Source organism: Ascaphus truei, chromosome 2 (assembly GCF_040206685.1).
Source record: "Ascaphus truei isolate aAscTru1 chromosome 2, aAscTru1.hap1, whole genome shotgun sequence".
NCBI lineage: Eukaryota > Metazoa > Chordata > Amphibia > Anura > Ascaphidae > Ascaphus > Ascaphus truei.
In genome coordinates, this window is record NC_134484.1 from 44,710,289 (window position 1) to 44,726,947 (window position 16,659).

Sequence of the window (16,659 nt, forward strand, 5' to 3'; positions counted from 1 at the left end):
CAAATCCTTTTTTTTTTAAACACTATTATTAGATGCCGTTGTACAGTACAGTACTGTAATTAACACAACAAATATTTTATGTACAGTACAGTATAGTACTGTATCTTTGAAAACAGAGAGATGCAGAGCTGTAAACCGACTGTTTCGCTGACAAATGGCATCTGATAAGGATAATACGGATGCGCACGCGCGAAAACTGTTGCTTAGTGACAGCCGGATACTCAGCTGCTGAGCGCGTCATGCCGGAAATCGCAATAAGCTCTGAACCTAATGAATATGTGTATACATTGGGAAACGCCGTATGAGTGGAACATCGGGAAGCGGAGCGCCGTAAAGCAGGGCCCTACTGTAAATGCACAAGAAGATAGAGTAATGTTTATTCCTCTCAGATCAGCAGACGCCAGCCATCTCACTGAGTTCTTAGCTTAAATTGGTGACAATGAAATAAATGACGTAATAATAAATAATCAAATAAAATGTTTCCAAACTGGTCTATGCTTTCCTATCTCGTCATGTTAAATCCTCTCCCTACTTTCGATCATCACTCAGCATTTTCTGACTCCAGGGACAAAAGTGACACCAACAATAACGGCACATCAAACAAAAAAAATCTAAATTCACACTACTACCTGCTTCCTGTAAAAACAGGGCTACTTCCAAGTAACAACCTGTTCCCCCGACAAGGTTGAACAGGCGCAGGAGCAGACAGTTCCCGAGGTCCGCACACAACCAGGGTTGAAGCAGGCCCAGTACAACTACTCCGGTGCATGTTACCAGAAGGAAGTGACACTGGTACATTAACCACTGGGCTCTTCTGCCCGCACTGCCAACTGAGCCTAAACCAATTGTTGAATATGACATCCGTCCTCCGCCTCACAGGAAGGGCATGATGACGGTGACTGGTGAGAGCACCTCCTGCCTTGGCAACACTCATAATAAAAAATAAACCAAATTAAAATATTATAGAAAATAATATAAAAAAGGGAAAAAAAATGCTGGTCTCGCACTTCAACTTTTGGATTTACGTTAAACACACCGGGTTTTTTTTTTTGTGTTTTTTTTTAGGCGTATAACTGACCCACACAGGGGGATTTTAACTAATCATTATCCAACAAGCCAGCATAAAATGTTGATGATTTATTGAGGTTAATATAAACAAATGTATTCATCACTAAATTTATAAATGTGACTTGACTAGAATAAAGGGTTTCATTTACCCTTGTAACCCATCCCAGAAGAACAAATTAGGATAGGCCTTTTTACCTGCAACATCCTCCTTTACCGTGACATCACACAAGGTGTAGCCACAATTTAAATTCCTTCAAAATGTCAGGTGACCACGTTTACAAATGAACATAAAATAAATACACTAACTTTATATTATAGTAGCACTTTGAAATTCCACGGTTCACAAAACAGAATTAGCTGGTTTAAACAGATTAGATTATTCTTAATGTAAACGGTTTCAGTGAGTCTTTTAATTGAAATGTGTTTTGTTTCTAGTGGGAATCCTGATTTCCTCTAACCTCAGCCAGGTAGCTTCACTTTCAAATTCATCTCAGTTCATGCACATTCCCTCCTTCACATACAAATCACATAGCAAGGCAACAGCTAGAAGCATTTTCATGCGAAAGGGCAGGCCCAGTCCTGCGTAGCAGTCATGTCACATAAAAGAACCAAACCTTCACAAACCCCAAATTACCACATTTAGCAGTATTGACAACTTTAAGAGGCTTAATGGTTTCAGATATTTTAGGGCATTAATTACCAAGATTTATCGCCTTTATTAAAAAAAAACACTGTTCCAGGCTCTCAAATGTAGTACTGAAAATATTCAGAATCTGTGTATACTGTACACATCCAAATAGGTCCATTGAGTGCTTCAGCTTTAAGATTTTTTTTAAAGGTATTGTCCAACGCTTCTGCATTCAGTACCTCATAACCCTCCCCAAATATTGTGGTCAATGTAACATGTTTTTTTTCTGGCTTAACATTGAACTTGAAATGTAAAATGCATGCTAAATCATGTGCTCCATACACCTTTAGTAAAATTGAATTGGGGGGTGGGGGGGCTGGCTTAATTTTTAGGTAGGGATCTCTACCTTTGCGAAAATGCAGCAGCTCTACTGTATAATAGTAAAAAGTAACCATCGGCCTGTGCTCAAAGTATTTTTCTTCTTGGAGAAATACCCTTAGTAGAACTGGCTTATGTGGCAGCCAGTCTTGTTGCCCTTTAATGCACAGGGATAACCTATAGAAGTCTTCCTCCACTAGGGCAGCGGTGCGCAAACCTTTGAAGCTGCGCCCCCTGCCTGCTCCCTTCTCTGCTCGCGCCCCCCTTACCTCTTAGGTCGTAATGCCACCAGCAATCTGAACCTCGGTAAGTTCAGTTGCAGAGGCCTCACCCGATCCCCCGGCATTTAATTTCAATGCCTTGGGGAAAAGCGCGGGGCCCCAGAGAAAAATTCTGCACCCCCTGCACTAGTGCTCTATTTTTGCCATTAGACAGATATTTCCGGTCAACCTGGAAGAAGTCACCACGTTGACTTGTTCACGTGTCCAAGCTGTTGTCCATACAGACTTGTTTCATGAATATGCTGAAATGTGTAATAAAAACTTTCTGCATTGGACTGAACAACTTGGCGAGATATTTTTGTTTAACTTGCATTGATTTTTCCACCACTCCATCTGACTATTAGAGACCATTTATTAATTTTTTTTCTTCACAAAATATATGGAGCGACGTTCCACATCCATGACTTATTTTCTTATGTCCCCAGGGTTTTCTCATTGTTTGTTAAATGTATGTAATTACCCATGCTACACTTAGTGGTAATCATTGTGTAACGTGATTTTTCCTGATTTTTGATTGCTCGGCCCCATTAAACTATAGAATGTAACCTATCGATAAGTGTCCAATCTTTTAATGCGCTGGACCACCTTGTCTGACTGCAACACTTAGCTACTTCCTTACCGCATTAGAAGCTTTTGCATTATCGTCTTTGAACATTAGCCTTCATTTTTTTTTTCCACCAACCAAGTCACAGATACATTTTGTTCTCAGTAATATGCAGGGAGTACAGAATAATATTCAATTATACGCTTTCCTTTTGTTAAAAGCAAAAATCCTCTCCTCAATATTTAGGTGCAGTGTTATTGATAAATTGTACGATCGACAGAATTTAATTGCGTAACTTCATTACTCTTTGTCCTTTGACAAGTAGAAATGGTCACATTTTTTCACCGACATTCAAATACGCTGAAAATGTGGCATTTCTTTACAGCCATAAATATTAGCGGCTTGATTTGAGGAAAAAAAGTGACATTCGTCTTTCGTTAAGAGTGTATGCAATACCACCAACAGCCACTGCACATTTGATTAGTTAGCAAATGTTGTGACAGATTAGCCCAGACCCCAAAATATGGGGAATGGGAGAGACCTAGATACATGGGACATTGCATATCTTATTAGCACAAGTATATTTAAGTATATCCCAGTTGCGCATTTTGTGTACAGGGGTGTCTCGACGTGTTTGAAGGTGGATTTAAGTTGAGAAATAAATTATATATATATTAAAAAAATGGAACTTATTCGAAATTGAAGGTCTACACCAAGGATGTCCAAGCACTGCCCACCACCTGGTTCAATCTGGTCTCGGGAGCGTTCTCAAAATGTCATGTTTGGGCCAGGAGGACAGCAAGGCTGCCAGGCTGTATCAATACTGCAGCTTCCGGACAGCAGATAGTGCTGCAGAGCCCTCCATAGTCGCTCCTCCTTAGAACTTCCGTGTGTGTGCATTTATAATATTTGCTATAGGACACGGTGTGTGTATAGTATGCAAAGAAGTAAGTGGCTGTCTGCAGTTTCTTTGTGGCTGCAGTGTGTGGGTGTGTGTGTGCTGTGCTGTTGTATATCTGTGTAGAGGTGCTGTGTGTGTGTGTTTGTATAGAGCTCCAGTGTGTGTGTCAGTAGCAGTGTTTATGGGTGTAGCATGTGTGTGTAGCAGCAGTTTGTGTGTGAGTGTAGAGGTGCTGTATATAGAGGTGCAGTGTTGTGTGTGTGTGTGTGTGGGGTGTGTTTAGAGGTGCAGTGTTGTGCGTAGAGGTGGGGGGGGGGGGGGAGGAGAGTGCAAAGTTTAGTAAGTGGCTGCATTTTTTATTGTGGCTGCAATGTGTGTGTGTGTGTGTTTGTGTTGTATGTGTAGCAGCATTTTGTGTGTGTATAGAGCTAGTGTGTGTGTGTGTGTGTATAGAGCTTGTGTGTGTCAGTAGCAGTGTTTATGGGTGTAGCAGCAGCGTTTGTGTGTGTGTAGAGCTTGTGTGTGTGTTTAGAGCTGCTGTAGTGTGTGTAGAGCTGCTGTGTTGTGTGTGTGTGTGTGTGTGTGTGTAAAGGTGCTGTTTTGTGTGGTGTGCTCTTGTGTGTAGCAGCAGTTTGTGTGTGTTGAGCGTGTGTGTGTTGAGCGTGTGTGTGTTGAGCGTGTACACACAGAGGGGGTGGCAGTGTGTGGATATAGATATCTGCAGTGTAAGCGTATATAGAGGTGGTTTCATGTATTTACCATTTTATTTTAATTAAAAAAATCTATTTAACTATACAAAAGTGTCTATTATTTATGAAATAAGTCTACATTTAGCCTATAATAGTAATAATCCCCTCAGAACAGGGCATTATTGGCCAGTAATGCCCTGTTCTGAGGGGATTATTACTTAAATACGATTTTATTGTTCTCAGTCTGGTCCTCACTATTTTAATGCATATCAATTAAATTTTGAGTTTAAAATGATTAATGCAATACATTCTGGACCAGCATTGCAGACCATTACCTGCTAACTGTGTATTTGATAGATATATGTAAGGCCATATTCCCATACAGACATTGAATGCATGCTATACGGACTTTTTCAGTTCGGAGTGTCTGTGCTCCGTCTGGATTCTCCTCCATTAATGCCTACACTAATGCACCTGTCTGTTTTATTACCTCTGGTCATCGTAGGTAGAGAAGGTTCTCATTTAGGGTTCTTATCTGTAATTATAATGCGCGTGTGTGTGTTCCATTCATGTGTGTGTTCCATTCATTATGTGCATGTATAAGTTGTATATTTAGATTTGTTAAATGTAGAACATAAATGTGTATTTTATATGGTATGTGTATTATATTAATGTTGTATGTTTGGTGTGTTTATATATGAGGGAGAGGGAGGAGAGAGAGGGATGAAAGAAGGAGAGAGGATGGGGAGAGTGAGGAAAGAGGAGGCAATTGTGTGTGCGTCTTTATACGCCTGAAGATTCCATGTTTATACATATGGCACTTGGCCAGATGACTTTTTTTTATTAATCTGTCCTCAGCTAAAAAAAGTTGACACCTCTGGATCACACATTCATAGGCGGATGTTATAACAATCTCAGAAAGGGGGTGGGGGGAGGTTTGAAGTGAAAACTACAGCAGTTTGAGGGTCATTCAACCACATTTTTAACGGTCAAAACCACCCTCGAACATCACACCCCGAATCGAATGTTGCTAGAACAGTAAAAGATGTAACTTATTTTAACACATTCACCCATCTCTAATGACAAGCTTTCATATTCACATTATTATTACACAGTTTCTTCTTCATGAATACACTTACATTCTGTGACTTGTGCAATAGGCAAATCAGTGAGTCTTTATTCAATAAACGTTGAAGCCATCTTTCCTAAGTATGTTAGTGCATCTCTGAACATAAATGAATGGAGATCAAAGTTTCACAGAATTGGGGCTAATAGGGGCCAATAAAACCTCAGTTTTAGTCCACAAAACACAGCTATTCCATTTAGTTCCTTCAGGCTGGTTCCATCTTTTAAAGTGATGCCACATTAAAGGGACACCAGATTTACCAAAGGTGCATGCGTGAGCAGATGTTTAATCTTCAGTTTTCTTAACCTGTGCCTCCAACCTAAAACAGTTCACACTATGAAAGTGTCTCCTATAAAACGCACACCATGACTGGACTTACTGGTAACAACGGTTATCACGCATTTTTCCTTTTCACAAAAAGGTCAGCTGTAAACGCTCCAAAAAATAAAAAGTTAATGCTGACAGACATCTAAAGAAAACTCCTGTTACCTGCTGTTACCTGGTTGTTACCTGCTAAAAAAAAAATATCACTAGGTTCTGGGAAAAGGAGACATTTGTTTTTAGCAGCAGAATATAATGTATGTACTTGTTGGGGTAGTAGAACTCACAGGGTGATATATTGCCATCTATGAGCAGGGAAATGTAAGGTAGAGGAATATGTGAATTGTTTATTATGGAAAAGAATACACAATACTGTATATCTTTCAAACAAAGGCATAATGCACAATCTATATTTAATTATAGCATAATACCACACGTTTACATTTTCTTATTTACAAAAGTTTGCTGAGAAATGTGCAGACATCCTCCTGAGATCATTTCTTCTTTAACTTCTCCAATTCCCATTCAATGACCTAAGACAAAACAAAATGATATATGTGGGAGCCTATGATACAAAATAAATAAATAAATAAAAAAACACACAAAAAAAATTCTAATTTGCGTTACTTAATCCTTCCATAGCTCAAGGGATTGCAATGAATTCCAAAATAACCTACACTATCTGCTACTAATGTACTTTTTGAGGCCAAGCAGTGCTGGCAATAACACTTTCAGACTGACAGACAGACTCAATTGACCAACCAATGACAACCAACCAAAATTGGTGTAAAGAGAAAAAAAAAAAAAAAAATGTACAAATCTGTGAAGGCATTTAAGCTGAAGTTCAGCCTTTTTTTTTTTTTAATTAATTTTTTTTATTCAATAGTTTCATGTGGGCAATCTCTAATTACCTAAAGAACTGTATAGCTGCAGGTCAATTCGTTCTCCATGTATTGATCGGCGAAATTTGGCGACATCTTTAGATATGGCATATGTTTTTCATCTGCTTCTGTCAGTCAGTGGAAGCTCATGAATATTCATGAGCACTCCTGCACTGACATGTGCTAGAGGGAGGGCAGGGCTGACAAAGGGGTGTGCCAGGGCTTGTGACAGGACATGAAGGGGCAGTGCCTTGGCAAATGCTTGTTAAAATAGAATACAAGAAAATTGGTCTTTCAAAGTTGTTGTTTTTAAAACAGAAAATGCTAAAAGTATTTTTTCTTACTACAGAACTGAATTATTAAAAAAAATCACACATGCAGGATATTGACTGAACTGCAGCTTTTAGTGAGCACACATATAAATCAGTAATCCCTAAACCACACTCTGGCTTCGTGTCATATGGTGGGATTTCAGCATCCCCGAGAAGCCTATACAAGATGTGCAAAGCAGGTCTGAGAGATTTATATGTATTTATTGTTTTAAATTCAGGAGCCAAACTGTTGAGCGGTAGGGGGCGGATGTTCTGGCAATCAGCTCCACCCAAGTGTGTGTGAAACATGCACAGAATTTACAGAGGCAGCACTGTATGACTGTCTCATGACTATGTTCCCTGAATTCAAACAGGGGGGTTAGACATTTGTGATGTGCACAAATGGATGCTGTAACATGTATAGTTACAGGTTAAAAGAATATATAAAAGGGCATTGTACTGTATAACATGCACGCACAGTCCAACATAGTACCAATACAAACTCATGGTTCAATGGTTTATACTTTTGTGGTTGATGATTGAATAGGTACTATATACAATTTAAGCGTTTCCAGTTCCAGCAGTTATTGTTTGTCTTGTTTTAAGCGGCAATGTAATTAGATTTATGCACCATATCCATCAAAGGTCAACTTACAAAGGCAAAAACTTAGTAGAAACCATGTCAGAAGAGAAGTGAAACATCTCAAGTTTTAGATAATGTTTAAGTATATGGCCATTATTTGTGGGACTGGACTTCTTAAATAAAATTTTTACTATGGGGGGAAAAAAGCAAATGGGAACTCGTAGATAAATTTGTAAATGAAAGGACTAATATTATAATATTTATTTTACAAGGATTTGAGAGATTTTAAAAGCTGGTCGCCCTATTTGCAGAAGGCCCTTCTTCAAAAAGCTGTGCAGGCATAAAGAGCAATAGATAATGAAAGAAAGGGGGTGTGCAGATTTTTTTTAACACATTAATTCTTGCATAGTGCAGGTACGTATCTATTACAAAGCTAGTTCACCATTTCTAATTAATGCAACTCCAACTTAGTCTTAAATATTAAAAGGAAATTAAAATATCACCTGCTGCCCTTTCTACATCAACGAAGCTTTGGTTGTCGGCTTGATCTGACTCATGTTTGAGAAAGTATACTATAATATTCAAGTGGCAGGATGGCTATGCTCGCAGTCAAGATATTGGTAGTTGCCATACCGCTATCTACAGCAGCAATGCAGATAATCTCAATGGGAATGGAAGAGTCTCACCACCAATACACAATTGTTTACATTTTTATATATATTATACTACAGTACAATAGTTACTAGGTACTTTTAATTTGTTTTGGACTTTTCAGTTCATAACTGTAGATTTGTTGTGCTGTAGGTTGTGTTAAAAAAGGATAAACAGTTGATAGATGAGAAAACCGGTGCAGAGATTTGAAAGCCACATTTCAACTTGGTGTTCAAGTGTTGCTTTAAGGGAACATACAAAAAAATTCAAGGATAAAATACTTTACTTTTATGAACCATGTTTATTAGCCATTACTGAGAAGTTAGATAAGATCTAAAAATAAGTCCTCTAATATAGGTGTTTACATATGTAAGGCATGGTATATTATCTCACCTGCTTAGCATTATTGCTTGCAGTTTTTTTCATTTCATCCATCAGTCCTCTGGACGTTTTCAGATCCTAAATGCAAAAACTGAACTATTACTATTGATTTGCTACCATTTCTAGAATTATACACCATACTGCAATTTTAACCCAGGAGATCAAGGTATTCATGGCTGGACACTAAATTCACCACAATGTTCTGGACATGTGAAGTATTTAAACAATATTCAAAAATTGTACCCGAAGACAGGACTCAGAGGTCTGCCTGAAAACGCGTATAGTGCCCGCGACCGGTGACGCCACCCATCGCTGTTGCCGCTAGCGAAAGTTATATTACGCTTTGCGCCGGCGTTGCGGGCTTCCGGACATTTGATTTGTTCAGGGGCTGTCACATGAAGCAACAGCCCTTGAAAAATCAAATATTCCCGACTTCCAAAGTCCGCAACGCTCTGTCGCGCTTACTATAAGCGCACGCGGTGGCAGCAATGTATTTGTTTTTGGACGGCGGCGGCGAGGGCACTATACGCATGACCTAACAACGTTTCTCACAATTTTAAACCAGTATACACATGGGATAGTTCTTTGAATGCAGTCAGTCATAACTGCAAAATCATAGAGTACAAAAGAACACTTGCCTAGACAAGTTAGAGAACCCCTTTTGAACAAGCACTCATATAGTGATAAATACAGATAATTAAAAGGTAACCTTTATTGGTGTATATGGGTAAAATTAGTGAAGTACATAAACACTCAACACAATTAAAACACGTATTAAACTGATTGCCTCTAGGTCTAAATTATAGACTGATAGAGGTAGTACTTGAAGGAAAATAGTATAACTGGCACCATATAAAACAAAATCAAAAGGTTGTATTCAGGTGTAAAACAAATATGGTGCCTCAGTGTGGTATATCTATTATAGTTGAAAGAGTCTGGTGTATGTCACTCAGGTGTAGTGACAGTCACACCGCTTTCATGCCACATCTGAATAGCATATGGTTCTGTGACAATATACAGAGTAATTGTAGTATATAGCTAGTGCATTTCGGGTCAGACCCACATAATGAATACTAAGTGTGGCCTAGCTAGACTCTGCTGTCAGAGAAACCAACAAAAGGTTAAAAGTATATCCTTCAGTGCAACACTGGATATAATAAAATATCAGGAAAGGAGGCTACTGTGTAGCTGTGGGGGGGAATGAGGCTAATCAGTGGGAACTAAAGATGTATAAATTAGTTATTTCCCAGTGGTTAATATATACTTCAGAGTTCTTTTAGCCTCAAATGAGCACAATGTGGTTAACACACTAGATGAATGGTGAGGTAAATTACTGCTCATACCCCCTGTGAAGGTAGCAGGTGAGATTGTAAACAGGCTAGCTGATATGTCTCAACTGGTGAAATCTTTTACTACATTATCTGCAGCTGCCTTTAGTAGAGTTGCTCTATATCTGCAGACCTATATAGATAGTGTGGATAAGTGATGTTATACTTAATAGTCGCCCAACTATTTCAATCAATATAATAGCTATAGGTGAGCAGGCTATATTGCCATAGGTAAATACCTCTCAGTTCCCACATATCCTCTGGGGCAGATAAGCCCCGTCTGCTTGATATAGGCAACTAAGTGTGGTATATATGGTGCCCTGCAGCCGCTCAGTAAAGTGCCCGCATCAATAAAGGGGTGCCTGAGCGGCTGCTGTCTCGGAGCGTATAATCACCGCTCCCGAGTGGCGGCATCTGTTGAGTCCCCACCCGGCATGGTGTATTCATGAACCTTGAGAAAGCGTCAGCGTGACGCGAAACTTACGTCGGTGGGCGCTCCCCTGTGACGTCAGCACGCGCACTGGTGCGCGACGTCTGTTTGATAGTGCGGAGAATAGCCGCTGCTTTTTATTAGAGTTCCACCCGGCAGTTCTATACTTGGCGGTGTTCATGAATACACCATGCCGAGTGGAGACTCAACAAATGCCGCCACTCGGGAGCGGTGATTATACGCTCCGAGACAGCAGCCGCTCAGGCACCCCTTTATTGATGCGGGCACTTTACTGAGCGGCTGCAGGGCACCATATATACCACACTTAGTTGCCTATATCAAGCAGACGGGGCTTATCTGCCCCAGAGGATATGTGGGAACTGAGAGGTATTTACCTATGGCAATATAGCCTGCTCACCTATAGCTATTATATTGATTGAAATAGTTGGGCGACTATTAAGTATAACATCACTTATCCACACTATCTATATAGGTCTGCAGATATAGAGCAACTCTACTAAAGGCAGCTGCAGATAATGTAGTAAAAGATTTCACCAGTTGAGACATATCAGCTAGCCTGTTTACAATCTCACCTGCTACCTTCACAGGGGGTATGAGCAGTAATTTACCTCACCATTCATCTAGTGTGTTAACCACATTGTGCTCATTTGAGGCTAAAAGAACTCTGAAGTATATATTAACCACTGGGAAATAACTAATTTATACATCTTTAGTTCCCACTGATTAGCCTCATTCCCCCCCACAGCTACACAGTAGCCTCCTTTCCTGATATTTTATTATATCCAGTGTTGCACTGAAGGATATACTTTTAACCTTTTGTTGGTTTCTCTGACAGCAGAGTCTAGCTAGGCCACACTTAGTATTCATTATGTGGGTCTGACCCGAAATGCACTAGCTATATACTACAATTTCTCTGTATATTGTCACAGAACCATATGCTATTCAGATGTGGCATGAAAGCGGTGTGACTGTCACTACACCTGAGTGACATACACCAGACTCTTTCAACTATAATAGATATACCACACTGAGGCACCATATTTGTTTTACACCTGAATACAACCTTTTGATTTTGTTTTATATGGTGCCAGTTATACTATTTTCCTTCAAGTACTACCTCTATCAGTCTATAATTTAGACCTAGAGGCAATCAGTTTAATACGTGTTTTAATTGTGTTGAGTGTTTATGTACTTCACTAATTTTACCCATATACACCAATAAAGGTTACCTTTTAATTATCTGTATTTATCACTATATGAGTGCTTGTTCAAAAGGGGTTCTCTAACTTGTCTAGGCAAGTGTTCTTTTGTACTCTATGACTCTCTCACCCCTGGCACCAACTTACTGACAGTAGCTAGAGCTCACCATCCTTCCCCCTCTCACTCCCTATTATTACATAACTGCAAAATCTATATAAACAAAGCAGTATAAAAAGACCTTGGACCCGGACGATATCGGAAAAATAGCAGTCACATTGAAAGATTAACGCTGCTCCATTGCTACAGTCTTTCTAGATGTACACCCCGATTTAGAGCTATGCGCCAATAGTCGTTCGCAGAGCTGTGATTAGATCTGCCATTGACCACGCGTCATTTTTACAGCTTTCGCAATAATATATATGTACACAAAAAAAACAAGTTGCTTTTGGGGACTGACCTCAGTCTGCAACAACTGAGCCTAGCAGATAACAGTTCTGTAGCACAATGAGACGGAACAAGCACCCAGGAGGGAGAGAGAAAAAGTAAACTCAAATTTAAGAGGAAATTTTTATATAAAGAATATATATGGGTGCCGATTTCCTGTGTGTGTGTGTGTGTGTGTGTTTATTTTTTTTACCCCACAATGTTGCCTAATTATTAACTTGATACTGCAGTTGGAGTAGATATAATCACTGATACTCATGTAATGGATTAACTCAAACAAAGTAGCAGTTGCAATTGTCAGCTACCAGAGGGAGAATGAGTCTTGCAGGTGCGCTAAATATCACCGCTGGTAATCTCAGACCCTGTGATTAGTTGCATCAGAGATTGGTTTAAGCATGATGGTGCTGCTGCCCTTACGGTCATTATTTTAGTGGGGTGCCCATTTCCAGAGATCGCTAGCGATAGTGAGATATACATACGCACATTATATACAGATATGTGATATTTAGCGCACCTGCAAGACTCATTCTCCCTCTGGTAGCTGACAATTGCAACTGCTACTTTGTTTGAGTTCATCCATTACATGAGAATCAGTGATTATATCTACTCCAACTGCAGTATCAAGTTACTAATTAGGCAACATTGTGGGGTAAAAAAATAAATACATGTTTCCCTTTAATATGTGCATCACTACAATCCACACAATGATAAGTAATTAGCTAAGTTGCTGATCGATCGGCGAATATTCGGCTCAGGGGTTCACTAAATGGCTGTCAGTGCAGCAGAACAGTACCCAAGATGCAAAGTTCTGTGGGGAAGATCATGTGACCAGGCAGTCACTAGATACAATTGGTGCACTGCTAGAGAGAGTGCAGGGCTCAAACAGGGATGATCCAGAGCCTGTTTCAGAGGAGGAAGGGGATGTGACTTTGTAAATGGTTGCATAGGAAACAAAATGCTTGTTACATTATAATACATTAAAAATGTATTTCAGAGTGGTTTAAAATAATAATGTTAAAAAATGCAGTCAGTATTATCTTATACTACTACACTGATTTAAAAAAAAAAAAAAACAACAAAAAAACCTTGTGTCGTGTTTTGCAGCTTTAACCCTGTCTTGGCAGTCATATGTGCATTGTGTCAGGACTTGGGCAACCTACCTAAGGTCTGCCATAGGCTACTTTTGCCTCTAAATATCTCAAAACTCTAGGTGGAAGACCTCGCATTAGTATATCTTCCATTCATGCCCTCAGAACTTGTATTTTATTATCCATTTTTGTTTTTGATAATGTATCACTTTTTAACTCACTTTTCTTGTTACTAAAGTCACTGATACAAATTATAATTTATTTGCATTTGTTTGGTCATTACCAGGAGAAAATGTCCTATTCCTTTTGTTGTGGTTTCTTATTACTGTATTTTAAGTTTTATTTATCATTCACCTAATAATGCAAGAAATAATGATCTAGGGTGTGTGCATCTCGTCCAAAGGACTGTATTTTCTCTCTGTTTTCTTCATGTAACAAGCTTCCAATGAAGCTTAATTCAGAGGTAGCGCCCTCTCCTTTATTCACTGAAGTAGAGTGGGGTATTTCAGGATATATACACATACATAAGCACACACGAATGTGCTGCAGGCTTAACATCTTTTGGCAAAAAAAAACTTGAACAAAAAGACCCATACTTATAAAAAAAATCCCCCAGAAAGGAATCAAATAAGTTGTCATATTGTATGTGCATTGGCGCTTCTTTGCTAGATATAGAATTATTGGGTAGCTACATGGACATGTTCCTGCTTTAAATTAGATGAGCACTTTGTAACACACCAACTCCAGTGACCTCCACGCACAATTTATCTACCCTTCTCATGTGGTTTCGTTCAAAGTAAAATCAAATTACAGGGGAAAACAGTACAACACGTATCTAGTTAATTTATATTAAAGCTGCACTGTCTGAGCTTCTTTGGAATAAAAAAATAAATAAATGTTTCCCTGCTCCTAGAAACTTAATCTTAAAAGATGGCTATCCTCTACATAACGACCCTGCACCTATGGTATCATTAGTGATCTTGACTAATACCATGTACATTGATTACCTGACCTCAAATATAAAAGTATGCAGCACATTGCAGACAAAAAATATATACTGCACAGCTAGCAATATTATTAGACAGAGGCACCAGGGGATAAAGTGACTTGCAATCACCAACAGTCCAATAATCCAAATCTAGATCAGGAACACGTAAAGGAGGGCTAATCTAGTCAACATATTAGACCCCCTAAGATATTTGAGGCCATTGTAATGAATTCATATTTTGACCAACTTTCTAATAGATATTTTAAATTAGTGGTCTCCATCATTCCAGTGCACCCAGGCTGGAGGTGTTAGTGTTAATGAAGTCCCTCCTATTTACCCTTTAGATAAAAACAACTTGATTTTGGGGATTTGATATTTGTATAAGAAACCAGGGGTAAACTCCAGTGTATTATATGCACAATTATTCTTGATTGCACATTTATTTCGATTGTAAACACCTACTGTATGCTCAAGGGGAGCTAAATAGCTAGAAGTGCCCAGCGAATAGCTTACCTTGCCATGAGACTTAAAAAAACAGCATGCTTAAAAAGTTAACACTGATTCTCTTATTTACAGTTTGACACATTTCATGAATATTTATCAAAGCCAAGAAACTCAATTGCCACAGCATGTAGTTGATTGTTTGACTATTCTACAATTTCAAGGCTACAAAGTCTAAGGAGGCATATCTTGTCAGGAAAAGGATTTGACATATCCTGGGGAGTGAAATTACTCTCTTTTTTTCTTTTAACTCCCATGTATATTTCAACTTACTTTTTCCACACACAACCTTAACAGGACAGACCTTAAAGAGGCAGTCCTAGCCATTTTTTAAATACAGGATTGAAGCAGGGGGTCTCTGGAGCTGACCGTCATTCATTTCGGTAGCCACTCCTGGGTTCACTATATGGCCGCTTTTCAAAGTTCCCGGACCCTGCGGGCAATAGGAAGCTGTGACGTCATCCGGTGCGGCTTCTTATTGGCCCATGTGATGAGGAAGCTGAAAACTGCAGAGATACCGGCACCCCTTCGGAGTCAAGTATCTCCGGAAGCAGGGGGTCCCAGAACTGAAATGAATGGGGTTTAGCTGCAGAGACCCCTACTTCAAACCTGCATTAAAAAAACAAAGAAAAAAAACAGCACGTCTCTTTAATGTCTGTTCTGTTAAAGTTGCGTGTGCAAAATATATGGGTTAAAAAAAACCCACACATTTTAAGGTGTAAATTTCACTCCACATAATGTCAAAGGCTCAGGAGACTCCCTGCTTCAAACCTGTACTAAAAAACCAAACACGCTTGGATTGCTCCTTCAAAATCAACCTCCTACATTATTATTGGTCTTTCACTTACAAAAATATCTTCTGAAAACAATATGTGGGGGTCTTTCAGACTCCTGTGCTGAAGCAGGATATCCTGAAAACCTGACCTGTTGGTAGCCTTTGAGGAGTGGTGTTGGCCATTCCTGCATTAAAGATTTCCGCTTTCCTTCCCCACAAATGTTTCCTTTTTCTGCATGGACATAGATTAGTCTGAGGGGTGTGAAAGAGTTGGGTAAAGATGCTGGTTTCACAGATTGTAGAAGGGACTAATGTTAGCACACAGGAAACTAGTCAGTGTCAGGCATATACGTAGGTTTGTTTTCCCACCAAATTGTCAGAATGCAGCTAGGGATGGATGTGCTACTGCACATGATCTATAGCAGTCATGGAGGAACGTAAATCACACTTATTTACAGTCAGAATTGAGGCTCACTTGGCCTCCTCTACTTTCCTGTACACCAGCATCTTCCTGGAAACCCCAACCATACAAATGGAGACTTCCCCATCCCATAGTACTTTATACATTGTACTCTCTTACACCCCGTCATTCCACTGTTCAGAAGACCAGAGTATTTCAATTCTTCATTCTCCCCATAAGAAAAAGATTTCTGGAGGCTCCCTCCAAGTCCCGAGACCAGGGCCGCCAACGGCGGGGGAGAAAGGGTACTGGCGTCCCGGGCCCCGTGGGTCAGGGGGGCCCGGCCGCTAGATTCCTGCGCTCCCCCCGAGCCCACCTCCTGTGGCCCCCCCGAGCCCACCTCCCGTGCCCTCCCCCCCCGAGCCCACTTGCCGCAACCCCAAGCCCACCTCCCCCCCCCAAGGGCAGCTGCCGCGGGGATATCGGGGGCAGGAGGGGAAAGAGTCCGGCGGCAAGCTGCACCCACCCGGTCAAGGTAAGTCACCGTCACCAAGTCAGTCTCCCACCCACCCAGTCACTGTCATCCAGCCACCCAGTCACTGTCTCCCATTCACCCACCCACGCAGTCAACATTGACCCACCAATCGTCACCCACCCACCCACCGTCATTCACCCACCCACCCGTCATTCTACCCACCCACCCGTCATTCTAAACCTACCGTCATTAAAAACCCACCCACC

At 40.2% G+C, this 16,659-nt stretch overlaps 1 protein-coding gene across 3 annotated transcripts in view; it reads right to left on the reverse strand.

Moving 5' to 3' along the window:
• Positions 1 to 6,313: 6,313 nt before the first annotated feature.
• MTBP (MDM2 binding protein) overlaps positions 6,314 to 16,659 on the reverse strand; it is a 61,206-nt gene continuing 50,860 nt past the window's right edge. For all 3 annotated transcript variants that reach the window (XM_075582313.1, XM_075582312.1, XM_075582314.1), the window contains 2 exons: positions 8,756 to 8,821; positions 6,314 to 6,469 (listed from right to left, as the gene is read on the reverse strand). In XM_075582313.1, the coding sequence (XP_075438428.1) occupies positions 6,431 to 6,469; positions 8,756 to 8,821 (105 nt within the window). In that variant the 3' untranslated portion in view covers positions 6,314 to 6,430. The remainder of the gene's footprint in view (positions 6,470 to 8,755; positions 8,822 to 16,659) is intronic.